The 19,240-nt window shown below is 39.9% G+C and overlaps 2 protein-coding genes across 2 annotated transcripts in view; both read left to right on the top strand.

Moving 5' to 3' along the window:
- Window positions 1–19,240, top strand: part of LOC148370476 (zinc finger BED domain-containing protein 4-like) — a 214,916-nt gene that overhangs the window by 61,599 nt on the left and 134,077 nt on the right. The window lies entirely within an intron of this gene.
- Window positions 7,452–19,240, top strand: part of fam131c (family with sequence similarity 131 member C) — a 33,814-nt gene continuing 22,025 nt past the window's right edge. Inside the window, exons 1-2 of the mRNA XM_088332991.1 lie at window positions 7,452–7,581; window positions 11,388–11,443. Of these exons, the coding sequence (XP_088189117.1) occupies window positions 7,551–7,581; window positions 11,388–11,443 (87 nt within the window). The 5' untranslated portion in view covers window positions 7,452–7,550. The remainder of the gene's footprint in view (window positions 7,582–11,387; window positions 11,444–19,240) is intronic.

A 19,240-nucleotide genomic window follows, 5' to 3' on the forward strand; every position in this document is an offset into this window, starting at 1 on the left:
CTAGACTTTTGACTAAGACTAAAAAGTTTGAGCATATTACTCCTGTATTGGCCAACTTGCACTGGCTCCCAGTCCACTTAAGATGTGACTTTAAGGTTCTCTTATTAACATATAAATGTTTGCATGGGATTGCACCCTCTTATCTCTCTGATTTGATTTCCCCCTATGTTCCTGCACGGAGTCTGCGCTCGGAAAATGCCGGTCTACTTGTGACTCCGAGAGCCAAGAAGTCTGCGGGCTCGAGAGCGTTCTCCATCCGGGCCCCTGTGTTATGGAACGCCCTGCCTCTGGAGATAAGATCTGCAACCTCAACGGAAGTTTTTAAATTGAGGCTTAAGACACACTTCTATTCCAAAGCATATGATTGATGCCCACCTCGTATTCTGTTTTGTCCTGTCTTTTTCTGAGGCCTGCCTGGCTGATACGAAGGAGAAGGATGATTTGGGATGGGTCAGCGGACCGGCGTCTGACCTGCAGCATGTCAACCCCTGCATTTACCAGCTGGCGTCGTCGCTGATGTCATAATCTTTCCGGACAGTGTTTACTATTCTGTGTACAGTAATGCTAATTGTAATTCACCCTGGTCAATCCTGGAAGGGGGATTACCACATGTGAGGTCCTTTCTCAAGGTTTCTCTTTTCTCCTCACACTGAGGTTTTTGAGTTTTTCCTTGCCCGCATGCTGGTTTAAGATCAGGTAATTGTGTAGTTTTGTAACTGTAATCCTGTCCAGTCCTTTGAGACATTTTTGTGATTAAGGGCTATATAAATAAATTTGACTTGACTTGACTTGATTTGACTTTTATTTTTTACTTTTTCTCTTTCTTTGCAAAATGCTGGGCAAAAAATGTTGTGGTTAGGTCCAGTTTGTCTTGTCTCTTTTTAGCACTTGTTTTTAATGAAGCAACATCTAGTGGCGAAAAGATACACACTGTACCTTTGATGTAATTGCAGCCCAAGCGAATTATGGAGTCATTTACTAGTGATTGATTTATTTTCACATTAATTCTTGATATCTTTTATTTTCTTCTCGTATTTTGTGTATTTTTTTGTAAAGATATTTTTTTAATTCAGTAGTTTTCTTGTGGAAAACCCAATACAACAATTGGGCCCAACCTCACCCAGACCCAAGCTCAAGTCAATTGAGTTTGGGTCCAGTGGTTTAAACACTTTAACTTGACAGATATTGCAGTTACACAACCGGCTAGAGATGGCAGTAGTAAGTCAAAAGTGATAACTGCATTACTGTAATCCCTTGCTACTTAGTGCTTTGTACTTTGCTGCTTCAGTGTAGTGGGGTCAAAAATATTACAATTTTTAAATCCCTAATACCATTTTGCGGCAAGTGGGGGCCGGCACAGTGCATTCTTGTTAAGCTTGGCGCCTACTTTTCACCATTCTCTTCAACAAAAAGTGAACTGCACTCATGTGGCAGAATTATGTTTGATCGCATATGACTGTTGGAGCCCCTTTTGCAGTTCTGTCAGCAAATAGTCTGCTGCACGTATGTGGCTGTGATCCTTTATCCCTGATCGCATAATGCTTTTGTGGCACTTTTCTGTCATTGTGTCCACCAAAAATTAAGTGCACTCGCCACGATCCATTGTCCCAATTTTCATATATCTACGATCAGTGACCAGCGGAGCACACTTTTGTCAGGCCTAGCAGCTCTTTATTTGCCTTTTTTTACCCCTATATAAAATGAACTGCACTCGAACGACTGCTTTGCATTATCCATGATTGCATCCTTCAGAACTGCACTTGTGTGGCAGCGATCCATTATATTCAAACCCCTACTGCTGCAACCCACTATCCCTTGGCAACTATTGCTGAGAGCAGGGGCTGGCAGAGCACATTTTCTTTTCGGTTCGGGCAACTGAAGATTCTCTTGAGGCCCACCTAAGATGAACTGCACTGTTTTGGCCGTGATACGGTATCACCAGTCAACTATTGCTGAGAGCAGAAGCCAAGAGAGCACATTTGTGTCATGCGCTGCTCTTTTTTTTCCGTTCTCTCCATCTTAAATGAACAGCACTCATGCAGTCGCAATACGTTATCCCCGTCGATCATTGATGCCAGCGGGGGACGGCAAAGTGCATGTTAAAAATTATAAGTCCACATTAACCCCAATAAACAAATGATTACAGTGCAAAGTGGGGCAAGCTTTAGTTTGACTAACTTCTTGTTAACAGTTAAATTTGATCACAATTCTTGATTAAACAACTGTTCCACTTAATGGTTTATTTGTTCTTTCAAAGAGAATTCAGCGTTTCTGATCCGGATGAGGTTGGTCCAAATGGGGTTTTTCACAAAAACAGTGCTGATAAAAACATTCCGCTCTTCTCAATGGGACAGTGTTTTATATTTGTCCACTAGATGTCACTGTAATGTGCGTTTCAACCAAAAATGAGTCCAAGAAAGACTACAAACTACAGAGACTTAAAGTGAGCAAAAAGCACCTTTTTTTCAGTTTCTACCCATCCTTTCTCAGAGAAAAACAAAAATAAGGGAAAAAGATTTTGTTTGAAAAGGGAATAAAATAGGGAAAAGGAAATAAGAGAAAGAGAAAAAAAAAAGGAAAATCGGGAATAAAAAAGTAGGGGAAAAGAAACCATAAATGGGAAAATGGGGAAAAAAGAAAGAAAAAAGGAAAGAAAGAACAAAAAGAGTTCAAGACAAAAGACAAAAACCTTAGAGAATTTGTTATTGTTTTTTTTTTCATTTTCCTTGGTATATTACGTAGTGACTCAAAGAGGCGTAAAATACTTTCATTCCATCTCATCTCATCTCATCTCATCAGCCGTACCGCTTATCCTAATTAGGGACGCTGTTGGTCTGGAGCCCATCCCAGCCATCTCCGGGCAGTGGGCAGGGGACACCCTGAACTGGTTGCCAGCCAATCGCAGGGCACACTGGGACAGACAACTCATTCGCTCATTCACACCTAGGGACAATTTGGACCGGCCAATTCACCTGAAATGCATGTTTTTGGAACGTGGGAGGAAACCGAAGTGCCCGGAGGAAACCCACGCAAGCACAGGGAGAACATACAAACTCCGCACAGGAAGTCTGGAGCTGGATTTTAACCCACGACAGGTTCCCATGACATGAACTGTGCCGCACAAGCGCTAACCACTGCACCGCCGTGCTGCCTACTTTCATTCCATCCAAATACTATTAATCTAAATGATAAGAAAAACACGTGCACTGTATTAACTTATAAATGTGATTTTTCTTAAAAGACCCAAAATTTTAGAAATGTGTAATTTTATATTTGCATTGAGACACTCATTGAAAAAGCTGAGCTCTGCTTGTGATGGCAGCATAGTTCTGTAACTCATGCATCTGGCAATATACTGGACTGTCTCAGAAAATTAGAATATTGTGATAAAGTTCTTTATTTTCTGTAATGCAATTAAAAAAACAAAAATGTCATACAATTTGGATTCATTACACATCAACTGAACTATTTCAAGCCTTTTATTATTTTAATATTGCTGAATTTGGCTTACAGCTTAAGAAAACTCAAAAATCTTATCTCAAAATATTAGAATACTTCCTCAGACCAAGTAAAAAAATAATTTTATAACAGCAAAACTAAATCAAACATTTGAAAATGTCCATTGATGCACTCAGTACTTGGTTGGGAATCCTTTTGCACGAATTACTGCATCAATCCGGCGTGGCATGGAGGCAATCAGCCTGTGGCATTGCTGAGGCGTTATTGATGCCCAGGATGCTTCGATAGCGGCCTATACCCCACAAATTCTCGATGGGGTTCAGGTCAGGGGAATTAGCAGGCCAATCAAGGACAGTGATGCCATGGTCAGTGCACCAGTTACTCGTGGTTTTGGCACTGTGGGCAGGTGCCAGATCATGCTGGAAAATGAAATCCTCATCTCCATAGAGCTTTTCAGCAGATGGAAGCATGTAGTGCTCTAAAATCTCTCTGGACTTGATGAAACACAGTGGACCAACACCAGCAGCTGACATGGCTCCCCAAACCATTGCTGACTGTGGGAACTTCACACTGGATTTCAAGCAACTTGGATTTTGCTCCTCTCCAGCCTTTTTCCAGACTCTGGCGCCTTGACTTCCAAATGAAATGCAAAACTTGCTTTCGTCTGAAAAGAGGACTTTGGAGCATTTTGCAACTGTCCAGTGCTTCTTCTCCATAGCCCAAGTCAGACGCTTCTTCCGTTGTCTTGAGTTCAGAAGTGGCTTGACCATGGGAATACGGCTATTGTAGCCCATTTCCCGGACACGTCTGTGAACTGTGGCTTTTGATACCTGGACTCCAGCTTCAGCCCACTGTCTTTGAAGCTCCCCCAAATTCTGTAGGCGGCTCTTCGTCACAATTTTGTTAAGGCAGCGGGCATCTCTCTTGGTTGTGCAGCGTTTCCGGCCACATTTTTCCCTTCCAACACACTTTTTGTGGATATGCTTTGAAACTGCACTCTGTTAACAGCCTGCTCTTTGAGAATTTTCCTTTTGTGTCTTACCCTCCTGATGGAGGGTATCAATGATGGTCCTCTGGACAGCAGTCTTCCCCATACTTGTGATTTAGTTTACTGAACCAAGCTGAGTTTAAGGCTCAGGAAACCCTCGCAAGGTGTTTCGAGTTAATTAGATGATTCAGGTGATTAGTTGAATAGCCTACTTGTATACTTTTTCATGATATTCTAATATTTTGAGATAGGATTTTTGAGTTTTCTTAAGCTGTAAGCCAAATTCAGCAATATTAAAATAATAAAAGGCTTGAAATAGTTCAGTTGATGTGTAATGAATCCAGAATGTATGACATTTTTGTTTTTTTAATTGCATTACAGAAAATAAAGAACTTTATCACAATATTCTAATTGTCTGAGACAGTCCAGTATATCCACTTTTTCCCTCTCTAGCCACTGATGTTAGCCACTTGGTTGTAAGCTATGGCTCGCCGCTAGCCGCTATTGTGATTGTGAGCTGCTCGTGCTTCGTCCTTTAGTGTCACTCAGCTTCCACAGCTGGTCATTCAAGCGTACATTGCAGAGTTCTGTGATTCAGGTGTATTCAACCTTTTTCCTACTGTTTCCTTCTCTAGCCACAAATGCTAGCCATTTGCTGCAGACTATGTCCTAGGTGCAAGCCGCTATTGTTACTGTTAGCTGCTCCTGCTTCGTCTTTCAAAGTCACGCCCGTTCCACAGCTAAAGTATGCGATTATTGCCGAATCTAGTGATTTAGGCTTCTTCCATTATTTTCCACTGTTTCCTCCTCCAGCCACCCATGTTAGCCACTTGGCTGTAGCCCATGTCTCAAAGACACCCGATATTGTTATGTTTTAGTGTTGTTCGCCTTTCACAGGCGGTTACCCAAAGTTGTAGAGTCCAGTAATACAGACAGCTTTCACATTTTACCACGTTTTTCCTTGCTAACCACCCATGTTAGCCACTTGGCTGCAGTCTATGGCTTACGTCTAACCACTATTCTTATTATTAGACTCTCCTTCTTTGTCCTTCAGTGTCACTTACCTTTCTCAGCTGATTAAGTATGTGATGGTTCCTGAGTCTAGTGATTTAAGCATTTTCCAATTGTTCCACTGTTATCTTCTTTAGCCACCCATGTTAGCCACTTGGCTGCAGCCTATAGCTCACTGCTAGCTGTTTTTGTTAGCTGCTACACGAGAATAAAGCTTGCTTTGTCCATCAGTCTCCCTCAGCTCTCACAGCTGGGTTCTGTGATTCAGGTTCCCGAGTCTTGACAAATTCAAACTTTTAGTGACCATTTTAGTAACGTCTCCCACAAGCCGTTAAAGTTAGCAACTTAAACCAGCTAAGACCAACTTCAGCTATTCCTTCTTTTCAGCTTTCTGGGTATATCTAGCTTGCTCTGTCTTTGTTGTTAGTAGTGGGGATTGATACCAGCTATCATGTCCTGTCACTGGCTGAAATTCATCCTTCCTCAATGAGAAAATATGGAAGTAGGCTTTTGAGTCTTATCCTTCCTCCATAGTGGGTCGTCTTCCAATTCACACACTTCAGTTCCAATGACCTCTAGTGGTGAATTATTACACACTGTGCACACACTTTCAACCAAAATCATTTTCATTCCTCATTTTATTTCAATGACTTCATAATATTTTCAGTTTTCGTACGGAGCTTAAAATCCTTTAAAATGCATACATTTTTGGTGAAGTGCTTGATAATGTCTGAAATAGTCTTCTGTGCCATGTTTCTTGGCTTTCTGACTCAATTAACCATGCTATAAATGAAGAAAAAAACGCATGAAAATTATGCCGACACGCCTGCTCTGGTGGCTTATCATTTTGGCGTTGTCATGTTAAGCATCACCGCCCCTTACTGGTCGCGCCCAAGAGGACAGCTCTATTCAGAAAACCGTCTCTTTTTGGCCGTCTCACTGAGTAGAGCTCTTTCAGCTCCCAAAACCTCCTCAGATTTGGTAAAAACATTTTTCATGATATATTAGCAAAAATAATAATCATAATAATTATTATGCACTAAATTATTTAGTAATAAGTAATTTCATATGTAAGAGATCCCTGAAAAACACATGAAATATAAATTAAGATAATCACAGATCTCCAAAAACCTATCCAAAAACAATATTTTCTTTTTACTCACTGAACAGATTTAAAGTCAAACAACAACACAAAGTGCCCAAAGATTCAAAACAATACAATAAAAATCAAACAAATTAGCGTTTCAGTGATATATGATAAACACCCCCAGAAATTATTTACAGTTGTATTTTACCTACTGTATTTAGATACAGATTCTCTGAAAAACATGCATAAAAACATATATTAAAATAAGTAAAACAAAAAGCATTAAATCAGCAATATCCAAGATGAAAAGATTAAATGCATTCTACTTCTGAGCAATCTATATGATGAGTCCAAATTTGGTTAAATTTTCTGCTTTTTATAAATGAAGTACTTATTTTCTTTTGTTGTCTTCTGTATTGAACTCCATTATTACTCGACACCTATGGAGTCCTTTCCGTGTGAGTAAACAAGTGTGACGTAGGCAAAGTGCGTGTACATTTTGGATGCAGAAAGGTAGAATTCACGTCAGTTTGAAGCAGCCCATTGGCACAAAAAGATCACAGATCTTAAGTAGGAAGAGCTCAAAATAAGATAGTAAGATAACGACTTTATTTTAGTCATCAACATAGAAAAAAAAGCACATTCTCTTGATCGTCTCTGGATTCTTCCTTTGAGGGTAAAATTGGCCTTGAGAGGGCTTGAAACGTGCTTGAATTTGTTCATGTAAAAAGTGTATGAATCGTTTATTTACAGACTGGATTTTATGTTTTTGTGCAACCAAGAAGAAAATCTCAGGGAGAGGGAGGGGGATTGCCTGAGACGTCAGCAAACATGCATTCATACTTTCTCACCGTTTTCTGCTCGCTCACTCGCTCTCAGTTTGTCTCCCTCTCTTTTTTGCCTCTTTTTTCTTTTCTCTTCCTCACTGCCAGCCAGCTGCCTTCCTTCTTCATCGGCCAGCCACCATGGGTTACAGATAACTGCCTGAAGCTATTCCTGCACATCATGGGTTGCTGCCTCTGTAAGAGTCACAAAGGTCAGTGTCGAGAAGCTTGTGTGTGTGTTGTTTTCATTGTGGTTGTGCGCTGATGTTTGTTTGTGTGCATCCTCCCGTGCATGTGCACAACTGTGATGGCAAGTCTGAAAGTTGATTTGATCATTTCATGCTCGTGAGGGATGACTGACACTACTGTCGAGTCAAGGGCAGACAGGAAGCATCAGACCTCAAAAATAGGAATGCACGATAATTGTGATTAGCATGCTGGAGTCACGGCGTGGTATTCTGGGAGCACAGCAATGGACGGTAACAACATACAGAGATTAATCAATCCAGCCTTGAAGATCATTGGCTGCTTACTGCCCAGTCAGGAGCACATTGCTGGCTTGCGATACCACAGCAGAGCTGTCAACATTATAAAGGAGTCATCTCAACCTGGCCATCATCCCTTGGACCTGTTGCCCTCTGGTAGGTGCTACAGGTCCCTTAAAACAAGGACTAACAGGCTCAGAAACAGTTTCTTTCCCAGGGCCATCCCCACCCATACCAAGTGCGCAAAACTGAAAAGCTATATCTTGCGACTTATTTTGGAATTATTGTTGCTGCTAATGTTATTTCACGACTTTTTATTGATCAAACAAATTTTAATGTTACAATGCATTATTTCTTCATTGCACTATGATTACAACAACTAATGAGTGCCATGTCCAATCTCATTGCATACAAGTTTTCACCACATTGCTATCAATTACAATAAAGACTATTCTATTCTATTCTGTTCTATTCTCATCTCATCTCATCTCGATAGCTGCACCGCTTATCCTCAGTAGCGTCGCGGGGGTGCTGGAGCCCATCCCAGCAATCATCGGGCAGTGGCTGGGGACACCCTGAACAGGTTGCCAGCCAATCGCAGGGCACACGGGGACAGACAACTCACTCGCTCATTCACACTTAGGGACAATTTGAACCGGCCAATTCACCTGAAATGCATGTTTTTGGAATGTGGGAGGAAACCGCAGTGACGCAAGCACGGGGAGAACATACAAACTCCGCACAGGAAGTCTGGAGCTGGATTTGAACCCCCGCAGGAGGTTCCCATGACATGAACTGTGCCGCACTTGCGCTAACCACTGCGCCGCCGTACCACCCACCTATTCTATTCTATTCTATTCTATTCTATTCTATTCTATTCTATTCTATTCTATTCTATTCTATTCTATTCTATTCTTTTCTATTCTATTCTATTCTATTGGGTCAATAGTTTCTAAAACTATAACAAGCAAATGTTACGTCACAGTTATCGACCTGATGGAAAACAAAATTTGATTTTTTTGTCAGTTAACACCACACAATAAGATTTATTCAGCTGACACTGCTGTTAAAAAGATTTGAAGAATTTTTGTTCCTCATTGGAATATATTCTGATTTTTATAGCAGTAGTCGGGACCCCGATCACTTATACAAAGCATCCACGTATCAATGACAAAAGCAGCTAGCAGCAAGCCTACAGCCAAGTGGCTAATGTGAGTGACTAGAGAGGGTAACAGGGAAAAAAGTGGAAGATGCATGTATCGGCTGTGGCTGCGGCTGTTGCATACTAATAGCAGCAACAGGATAAGCTACCTTGGAAAATTGGTCATTCAGGCATTCGTAGTTGTAAGATGGCAGCCAAAAATGTCAGCTTTGTAAAATGGCCTCTAAAGTAATTACATATTTCTTATATAGTACAAAAGCCTCAAGTGATGCAAAGCGTATTGTACTATGTGAATTTGAACAAAACAGGTTTACTCAAAATTTCCGAAACAGAATAAAACGTTTATTTTACTGGGTGCCACCAGGCTGTTCTTGCCCAAGACACACCACAGTAAATTGTGCCCATATGGCCCTCGTGGTTAAGGGATTCAACCAACCAACCAACCAATCAACCACCAACCAACCAACCAATCAATCGTCTTTGGGGGCAAAGTGCTCTGCAAGGTTTGGTCCATCTGTGGAGATTGGGATAACGCTTTACACCGACAACTACGGTGACCAAATTCAACTTACGAATGATCAACTTAAGAATTAACCTATTTCGTTGGGCAGCGTCTGTACTTGCCCAAGACGCACCCAAGGAAGTGAGGCCTCTACGACCTTGGCTCTTAAGGGATCCGCAAACTGTGAACATTGAACATAACTTGGTCGTGTCTCCTCTTTACCTCTTCCCAATGTGTGCAAGGCAACTCAGGGCTCAGTCGTAATCTGTCACATGGCTCAGGCTGTTGTGATTGGAGAGACTTCTGAACTTTAACAAGTACAATGTTTGGAGGTGATCATACTTTTCTAATCACGGGCTGCATTGCGATATAATAATTAATACGTTTTTTTTTGTATATACTGATACAGAGTCTCCGATATATTTGCAATACATGATGAGTATTATAAAAGTAAATGTATATAAAAGTAATATATATTTTTTCTAAATTTAGCATGCACCTAAAAAAGATACGCAGCAATCCCTTGGTTTTCACAGTTAATATAGAAAAGTGAAAATCTGAAGAAGAGAGGGAGAGAGAGAGAGAGAGAGAGAGAGAGAGAGAGAGAGAACAAATGGAAACTGTACCCGTTTTAACGTAGTTGATGTTTTTTGTGGGAGCTCCTTGATCAAAGCCCTGACGACTGAGAGATCATGCAAAAGAAAGAACAAATTGAAACTGTACCTATTCTAAATAAGTTGGTGTTTTTGGGGGTCGGGCAAAAAAGCCAAGGGGGGGTAGAGAGAGAGAGAGAGAGAGAGAGAAAGAAAGGGAGGGAGAGAGAAAAGGATTGACTTTGTGACAAAGGAGCGGGACATACACTTTGAGTGAGACATAGATGGAACACAGAGCAGGTGTCCGGTTATAGTATGGTAAGAAAGATGCTATATGAATTGGCATCGGCGATGCCAAGTCATGGGGGGCTGGCCGATCGGCTTTGTGATGAATGGGTACAATGTGAAATGTATTGTAAAGCGCTTTGGAGGTCTTCAGTGGTAAAGCGCTTTATAAATGCAGGTAATTTACAATTTTATCATTTACACAAAAAAAAAGATAAAAATGATAATATGACCCGAATCCATGCAACAAATATTGAGTATGAAGCTCAAAGTTTTAACATAAAAACAACGGAAAAAATACTGACAAAACAGGACAATGCTCAACAATGGCCTCTTATTATTTGCATTCACTGAAGAGATGTTTACGTACAATCACCCACTCAGGACCGTCGGATGTGGAAGAAACTGCAATTAAGGACGAGATGCTGAAGTGATTTGACATGATTGTCAAGGATGAAATTGAACTACTGCCCCTATGCGATGTTTACCGTCTGAATTTGTCATGCAATCTTGGGAATAATCAGAAATAGAAAATAACAGCCACACGCATAAATTAGCAACATATCATGAGAAAACAACTGTTTTTTTTCTGGATTTTAAAGTAAGTGTTTACTGATGTTCCTCTAGACAGTGAGTTTTGTCCTGCTCCGACGAGTCAAGTAGATGGAAGAAGGTATCACTCTCCTCCTGTTGCTGCATCATTACCATAGCAACAGCCAATTGTCTCCACGCCACCTCTCAGGGGAAAGCCCCGAGTCTGCTTACGTGAAATTGTGTTTGTGTCCGCTGACCTTTTTAAAGATGTTCTTTCTCATTTTCTCTTGTCATCCGATGGCCGCCTCTTGCAAAATGAAGTTGGTGAGGGGATGTTGGCCAAATTGCTTCGCTTCACCTTTGCTCGAGATAATAAACAAGAAAGTAATAGTTAAGAAGTCACAAGCTCTCTCGAGAAATGTCTAAGTTGGCATTTGTGCGTGTGCTTCATTTACAGAACTCCATTATCCCTTGACAGTGCTCCATGACAGTCAACCTTCGACCTCAACCAAGGTGAGTTGAAACCACTTCTGACGTCTTTTCATTTCGTCTAAGAAATGAGATATTACCTAAGGGCATCGAGCTCTGCTGAATTCCACTGTGTATAGGCAGTGGATGTTATTATTTTTTCTTTCAGGTAATACATGAGAAATATATAATGTGGAAAGCAGTTAATAAGTGAATACTGCATATACAGTATAGGCGTGTCAAACTCATTTTAGCTACGGCGCCACATGGTAGAAACCTATGGGGGCCAGATTCATAATTAATTGGCATAAAAATTGTACTTTAGCTGGAGGGCTGGGGGTCTTTTTCGAGCCTCACGATTAAATTATGATTAAGGAATTAAAATGTGATTATAAAACAAGTACTGAGTCCCCCCCCCCCGATATATTTTTCCTTCACCAAGATTTAATTTCCTGTAGTTTTGAAAAGGTGTGCATTTATAAAAACAGCAACATAATAACAATTGAATTTGTTTCCACTACAGTTTATTTAACTGGGGAAACCTCATGCAGACTGGAAAGTGACCAAACTAGCTTACAAACACTCATCTAAATGATGTAGTTAATGATTTCAAAATCTTTTTGCTTTTTATTTTTATTTTTTCATAGTTAACTGAATATTGGAACTTCGCTGTTAGAATTGAGTTCTATTATAGATAGGAGTTACAGCTCCTTTAAACTTCTGCAAAGACACCTGGTGCTATTTAAAAATAAATAATTTTCATATTGCCTTAAAAAGCACGTCTGTGACTTTATTTCAAGCAAAATAACCTTGCTACGGGTTTCCTCAATGTTCTCTGGTTAATTAATTGTAATCAGAAAATAACGCTACAGCAGGTGCTTTGCAAGTGGCACCTGGCTTTAGCAACATCCAGTGGACGTATTTAAAACCACAAGTCGTGTGGCTTTTTCTCTTGTGGTCCAAATTGTCCCTAGGTGTGAATGAGCTAGCGAGTTGTCTGTCCCTGTGTGCCCTGCGATTGGCTGGCAACCAGTTCAGGGTATCCCCTGCCCACTGCCCGATGATTGCTGGGATGGGATCAAGCACCCCCGCGACCCTACTGAGGATAAGCGGTGCAGCTAATGAGATTAGAGACAATAAGAGTAATAAATGTACATCCCGCTCTTAGCAAAATGTAGACATTAGACATATACATTTTTTCATTTTTTTAAATAGCATGAGAGGGGATTGGGTAGCAGTTATGCTTATGTTGAGGGAGGCCTCCCCCCTGTCCTGGGTACCCGTATTCTGCCCGATTATGTTTCCTGTATCCATCCCCTTCTCTCAGCATTGTCTCTCGGGCCAAATAAAATGTACACAGTTGTACAAAAGTGTCTTTGGCTATGTTAAGCCACATTTAGCCCACAGACCATTGGTTTGACGCATATGCCTAAGGGAAATAAGCTAAGCTTAATTCAACTCTGTAAGTCCAGTGGATATTAAAAAAATCATTTTTTTAGGTAAGGAGCTTACACAAGAAATATATGGTGTAGAAAGCACTTCACAAGTTAATATATCATTGTAAATTATTAAAGGTACAATGTATTATAAAAAGTGACATCTAATGAACGTAATCAATCAATTTGTGCACGATGGTACCTCGGACAGACCAAACTTGGAATGCAGCAGAAGAAACCTTGTCACTTAAAAAATTTAAAAACTTCCGGGATGCTTAAAAACGTTTTAATCTTACCAACACCAATACCTTATTTTTACTAACTGCATGCTGTATTTGGGGAAAAAAACAGTAATGTCTGACATGTTTGCTTTTGGAGTCATGTAAATAATAATAAGCCTTTGCAAATATTTCAACAGAACTTGGGATTCTCTATAACAGCTTCGCCTGCTGAGAACCTCTAAAATCCTTCTTCTGTAGACCAATACTAACAAGCTTTTTTTAATTATTTTTTTTTACTAAATGCTGTTTTCCACCAAGAATTAAAACACATGCATAATCCAACTATTTTTATGTGTGTCTATATTTTTGTTCACAATTACTATAAAATCCAGCTTCGAGAAACAAGTAGTGTTGGAGAGACTTTAGCTTAACTTTATCAAGATATCCATCATTACTTACTTTGTCAGTAATACCCATAATAATATGATGCAGTAAAACTGACATAAAACCGTTTTTTTTCTATTTTTGCTGCTGCTGTTTCCATTCAAACCATGTGATCATTTTAAAATTGATTAACAAATGATTTTCATAACGATGTAGGATATGATAACTTGTTTATATGATTGATACATAAATATAAACATATTGAAATATTTTGGGGACGGGTCTCTATAAAGCCATTGGCTTCAACCATTAAACCCCCTTTTTTACTTTTCGGGTGATTTGTTGAATGAATGAATGAATGAATGACATTTTTATTTCGAACATAAGTCAAGAGAAAACAAACAAAACCAAAACAATATTAATGTAGCGTGTCCAAATAGGAGTAGGATAAAGCATAAGCTTATTTACTCCTATTCCTTCAACCTCCTTAATATTTGTTACTCAAATTAGCTCTTTTGTGTATCTACATATAACAAAACAACACCTCACAACTATTCATTGTCACATAAGTTCCTCGTACAAGACACTTGGAAAGTAATAATAATAATGATAACAATAATAACAATAAGAGTGGGCAGCACGGCGGGGCAGTGGTTAGTGCGTGTGCGGCACAGTTCTAAAGTTTTGGGAATCTCCTGTGTTGGTTCAAATACAGCTACCGGACTTACTGTGCGGAGTTTGTATGTTCTCCCCGTGCTTGCGTGGGTTTCCTCCGGGCACTCTGGTTTCCTCCCAGTTTCCAAAGACATGCATTTCAGGTGGATTGGCTGGTCCAAATTGTCCCTAGGTGTGAATGAGCTAGCGAGTTGTCTGTCCCTGTGTGCCCTGCGATTGGCTGGCAACCAGTTCAGGGTATCCCCTGCCCACTGCCCGATGATTGCTGGGATGGGATCAAGCACCCCCGCGACCCTACTGAGGATAAGCGGTGCAGCTAATGAGATTAGAGACAATAAGAGTAATAAATGTACATCCCGCTCTTAGCAAAATGTAGACATTAGACATATACATTTTTTCATTTTTTTAAATAGCATGAGAGGGGATTGGGTAGCAGTTATGCTTATGTTGAGGGAGGCCTCCCCCTGGCAGCAGGATAACCCATTTCTAAGTGTCCGTGATCTGTGCTTTAAAAAGACAAGACAAGGGAGCTTGGGCCAGTTATAATAATAATCATTGTACTACCCATCTTTTAACTATATAATGCTACTAATCACTAATATAATTCAGACACCAATTATAACATTTACAACAGTAGCGTTAATAACAGTTATTATATAATAACAAGGTTAATTATTGTCTTAAACCATCAATTTGCTGTATTATGGTTCTGTTCTCTAAATCTAATTCGGACCACATTTGAATCCCCTCTGTACTTTGACAATAACCTTTGGTTATATTTGGATTTGAACAAGTGAATATTCAGACATTGTTTGAAATCATCTTGTAATTTGTTCCAAAGTTTGACTCCACTTACACACACACACACACACACACACACACACACACACACACACACACACACACACACACACACACACACACACACACATACACACACACACACACACACACACACACACACACACACACACATACTTTTCCTGGTGGTTCTCACTGGTTGAATCTTGATATTATTGCATCCCCTCAATTTATAGCTTTCTTCGTTTCATATGAATTTTTTTTTATGTTTTCTGGTAATTTTTCTTTGTTCACATTAAATAGCAGCTGTGAAGTGGAAAACTCCACTAGATCAAACCGTTTTAATAATTTGGACTGCAGAAGTGGCAGTAAACTTTTGTAATGATTGCCCCAGACTTCAGCACAGTATGTTAAATATGGCATAACTAGAGAACAATAAAATAAATACAATTCAAGTCAAGTCAAGTCATTTTTATTTGTATAGCCCTAAATTACGAAGAGTCTCAAAGGGCTTCACAGATTATTACACTATATTACACGGACTATTTTTCAGAATATTATTCGACATTCCCCTGCTCTGGAGCTGATGAGAAGAGTAGGTTGTTCATATGCTATACAGTAGAAGTGACTTTTAAGCTTAGATATAAACATTTCCACTGAGGTTGCAATTCGGATCTCAGGAGGAAGAGCATTCCACAGCACCGGTGCCCGGATGGAGAACGCTCTCGAACCAGCAGAGCACTTCTTTGCTCTTGGGATCACCAAAAGACTGGCACTCTCAGAACGTAGGCTTCGGACCGGGACATAGGGGGAAATCAGATCTGAAAGATAAGAGGGAGCAAGTCCATGTATGATTTTGTATAATACTGAGAGAACCTTGAAATCACATCTAAGGCTAACTGGGAGCCAATGCAGGTTAGCCAAAATCGATGTGATGTGTTCAGACTTTTTTGTCCTAGTTAAAAGCCTCGCTGCAGCATTTTGTACCAGCTGAAGAGACTTGATTCTAGACTTCGGGAGAGCAGAGAGTAGTGCATTACAGTAATCGAGACGGGAGGTAACAAACGCATGAATTATAATTTCCGCATCCGACTGAGACAGTATAGAATGAATTTTAGCAATGTTACGAAGATGGAAGAAAGCAGTTCTAGTAATTTTCTTTACATGCGTTTCAAAGGATAGATCAGGGTCAAATTTGACACCTAAATTTTTAACTGAGTCACTCTGTGTGATGTGACATTTGTCAATGTTCACAGCAGCTTTTGAGAATAAGTCACGGCATTTAGATGGACCAATGACTAACATTTCGGTCTTTTCAAAGTTAAGACGCAAGAAATTGAGTGTCATCCACTCTTTTAACTTAATGAGGCAGGCCTCCAAATTTCCACAGTTTAGTGTGGCAGATTCCTCCAATGGAAGACATAGTTGAGTGTCGTCTGCGTAGCAGTGGAAACTGATATTGTACTTGTGAATAATATCACCTAATTGAAGCATGTAAATGCTGAAAAGAAGGGGGCCAAGCACTGAACCCTGCGGAACACCACAGGTAACATTAAAGGGCTCAGATGTCATTTCGCCATATTTAACACAGTTTAAAAGGGCTCAGATGTCATTTCGCCATATTTAACACAGTGCGTCCTATCTGAGAGGTAGGATCTGAACCATGAGAGGACGGTTCCTGAGAGACCAATCCATTTTTCCAACCGTTCTAGTAGGAAATTGTGGTGCACTGTGTCAAAAGCAGCACTAAGATCCAGCAGCAGCAAAAGTGATGAAGCGCCAGAATCCATTGCCAGTAGGAGATTAGCGTTTGTTACCTTAATCAGAGCTGTCTCAGTAGAGTGGTTAGCCCTGAATCCTGATTGCATAGATTCAAAAAGGTTATTCTCGGATATGAAATCGTTCAGGTCTTGTGCCACCACTTTTTCAAGTACTTTAGAAAGGAAAGGTAGGTTTGACACAGGTCTATAATTACATAAGATTTCTGGATCAAGGTTGGGTTGTTTCAGAGTGGGTTTAATAACGGCGGACTTAAAAGCTGCTGGAACTACACTTGAGGAGAGTGATATGTTTATAATATTTAGAACTGAAGGTCCAAGGACTCCAAAAAGACCTTTATTAAGTGAACCTGGGAGCGGGTCGTACTGGAAAGTTGTCGGTTTGGCCGCATTCACCACCTGTTTGAGATCATCAAGTGACAATTCACTAAAACTGGACAAATTCCTTATAGTTTAGATGAAGCGTTAGCCCTAGTAAACTAGCATTATTCAACTACAACTACATTGCTCCACAATAACTTGCGTTGTTTTGCACTTACTGGTTTTGCATTCCAGGTAAACTAACTTTACTACATAGTGTTATTCCACGTAAACTTTATCCTTTGTTAACTTGCATCACTCCCTGCTGTTGGATTACTACATAGCATGATTCCACATGAACTGGCATTATTTCACATTAATTCACATTATTACGCGTGAACTTGTATTATTACCCATTAACTCGTATTATTCTTTGTTAGGCCGTATTACTTCATATTACTAGTAGTGTTCCATAGTGTTATTCTACTTAAACTAAAAATTTTACACGTTACTAAAATTGTTACACGTTAACTGGCTTTATAAGGTTGGTCCACATAAACTCATGTTTCTATGTATTAGCATTATTAAAAGGCTCTATTCCACAAAAACTAGCATTATTTCACCGTTATTAGCATTGCCCTCACCTGCACTCACTAGTTCAGCCCCAGCTGCATCTCGTTCCCTAATTATTCCTCTTCCTATTTAAACATGTCCTTCTCGTTCACTCCGGGTCAGTCCGTGTGCAAACCTTTAGAACAGGCAAGGCAAGCACTTTTAATTCTGGCTCCCGTTTTGATCCCGACCTGTTTCCTGTATCGATCCCCGCTCCAAGCCCCATTCTCATGTCTCGACTACCCGTATCCTGATTCTGTTTCCTGTATCGATCCCCGATCAAAGCTCCGTTCTCCTGTTCGGCTACCCGTATTCTGCCCGATTCTGTTTCCCGTATCGATCCCCGATCCAAGCGCCGTTCTCCTGTCCTGGGTACCCGTATTCTGCCCGATTATGTTTCCTGTATCCATCCCCGAGCCCTGGCATCCCGCTCGTCCCTGGCTCCCCGACTTGTTCCGATCTCCAACCGCGCTACGTTTGCGAGGGCTTCCCGCTCCTCCTGCCCAGCGAGCACCGGATTGCTGTTTTTTTTTTCCTCTCACCCTGATTTACCCGATCCCTTGATAAAGCATTGTGTGAAATGTTACGCATATGGGTCCCCTGTACCGGTCATGACAGACAGAGACCAGTGAGAGAATAGAAAGATTACGAATAGAGAGGGAATAGATAGAGATAGAGAATAGAGAAAGAGAGGGAATAGAGGGAGTGAAGAGAGAATATATAGAGAGAATATAGAGACAGAGAGAGAGACAAATAGAGACAGACAGACAGACAGACAGACAGACAGACAGACAGACAGACAGACAGATAGATAGATAATTAGATAGATAGCTGGATAGATAAATGATTATAGATATCACGTCTATTGCTGGAAGGACGGAAGGAACTAAATGCTAACGACATCTATAGCCATTACTATCATTTGTTAAAAAAACAAAACGATAAATTAAACTGTAACTTTTAGGTGTGTTGTTAAATTTGGCCAAGATTTAGTAAAAGAACGTAATCGTCTTAAATGCCTAAAACATCATTGTACCGCACATGCGATTCTGAGCGCCCCAATGAGTCATTCTTGTGACCTGCTATCTTATTTTTCATTTTTTTTGCAATATGTTTATCTCGTGGCGGAAGGAAGTTCAGTCTGAGGTGAACATGTCAAAGGGATGCAGTGTTCCGTCTTAGTCTTGATCTTGGTCAATACTTAAACGGGCAGCACGATCAATTTCCCCGGCTGCTTTTCCATTCTGCTAAACCTGTTTACCTCTGTGTGAGTAAAATCAATGGCAACTATCAAGTTTAGCAGTATTACAAAAAAAAAGAAAAAAAAAAAAAAAAAAGAAAAAAAAATATGTATATATATATATATATATATATATATATATATATATATATATATATATATATATATATATATATATATATATTTATATATTTATATATATATATATATATATATATATATGTATATATATACACAGAGGAGGGTAGAGTAGCCAAAAAAATTACTCAAGTACTAGTACTGTTACTACAGAATAATATTACTCAAGTAGAAGTAAAAGTAGTCATCCAAGAACTTACTAAAAAAATAGCACTTAGTAACTGGAGCAACGTCGTATCTCTTAATTTTTTTAAAAC

This window comes from Urocampus carinirostris, chromosome 3, assembly GCF_059441175.1.
Source record: "Urocampus carinirostris isolate Australia breed hairy pipefish chromosome 3, RoL_Ucar_1.0, whole genome shotgun sequence".
Taxonomy (NCBI): Eukaryota; Metazoa; Chordata; class Actinopteri; order Syngnathiformes; family Syngnathidae; genus Urocampus; species Urocampus carinirostris.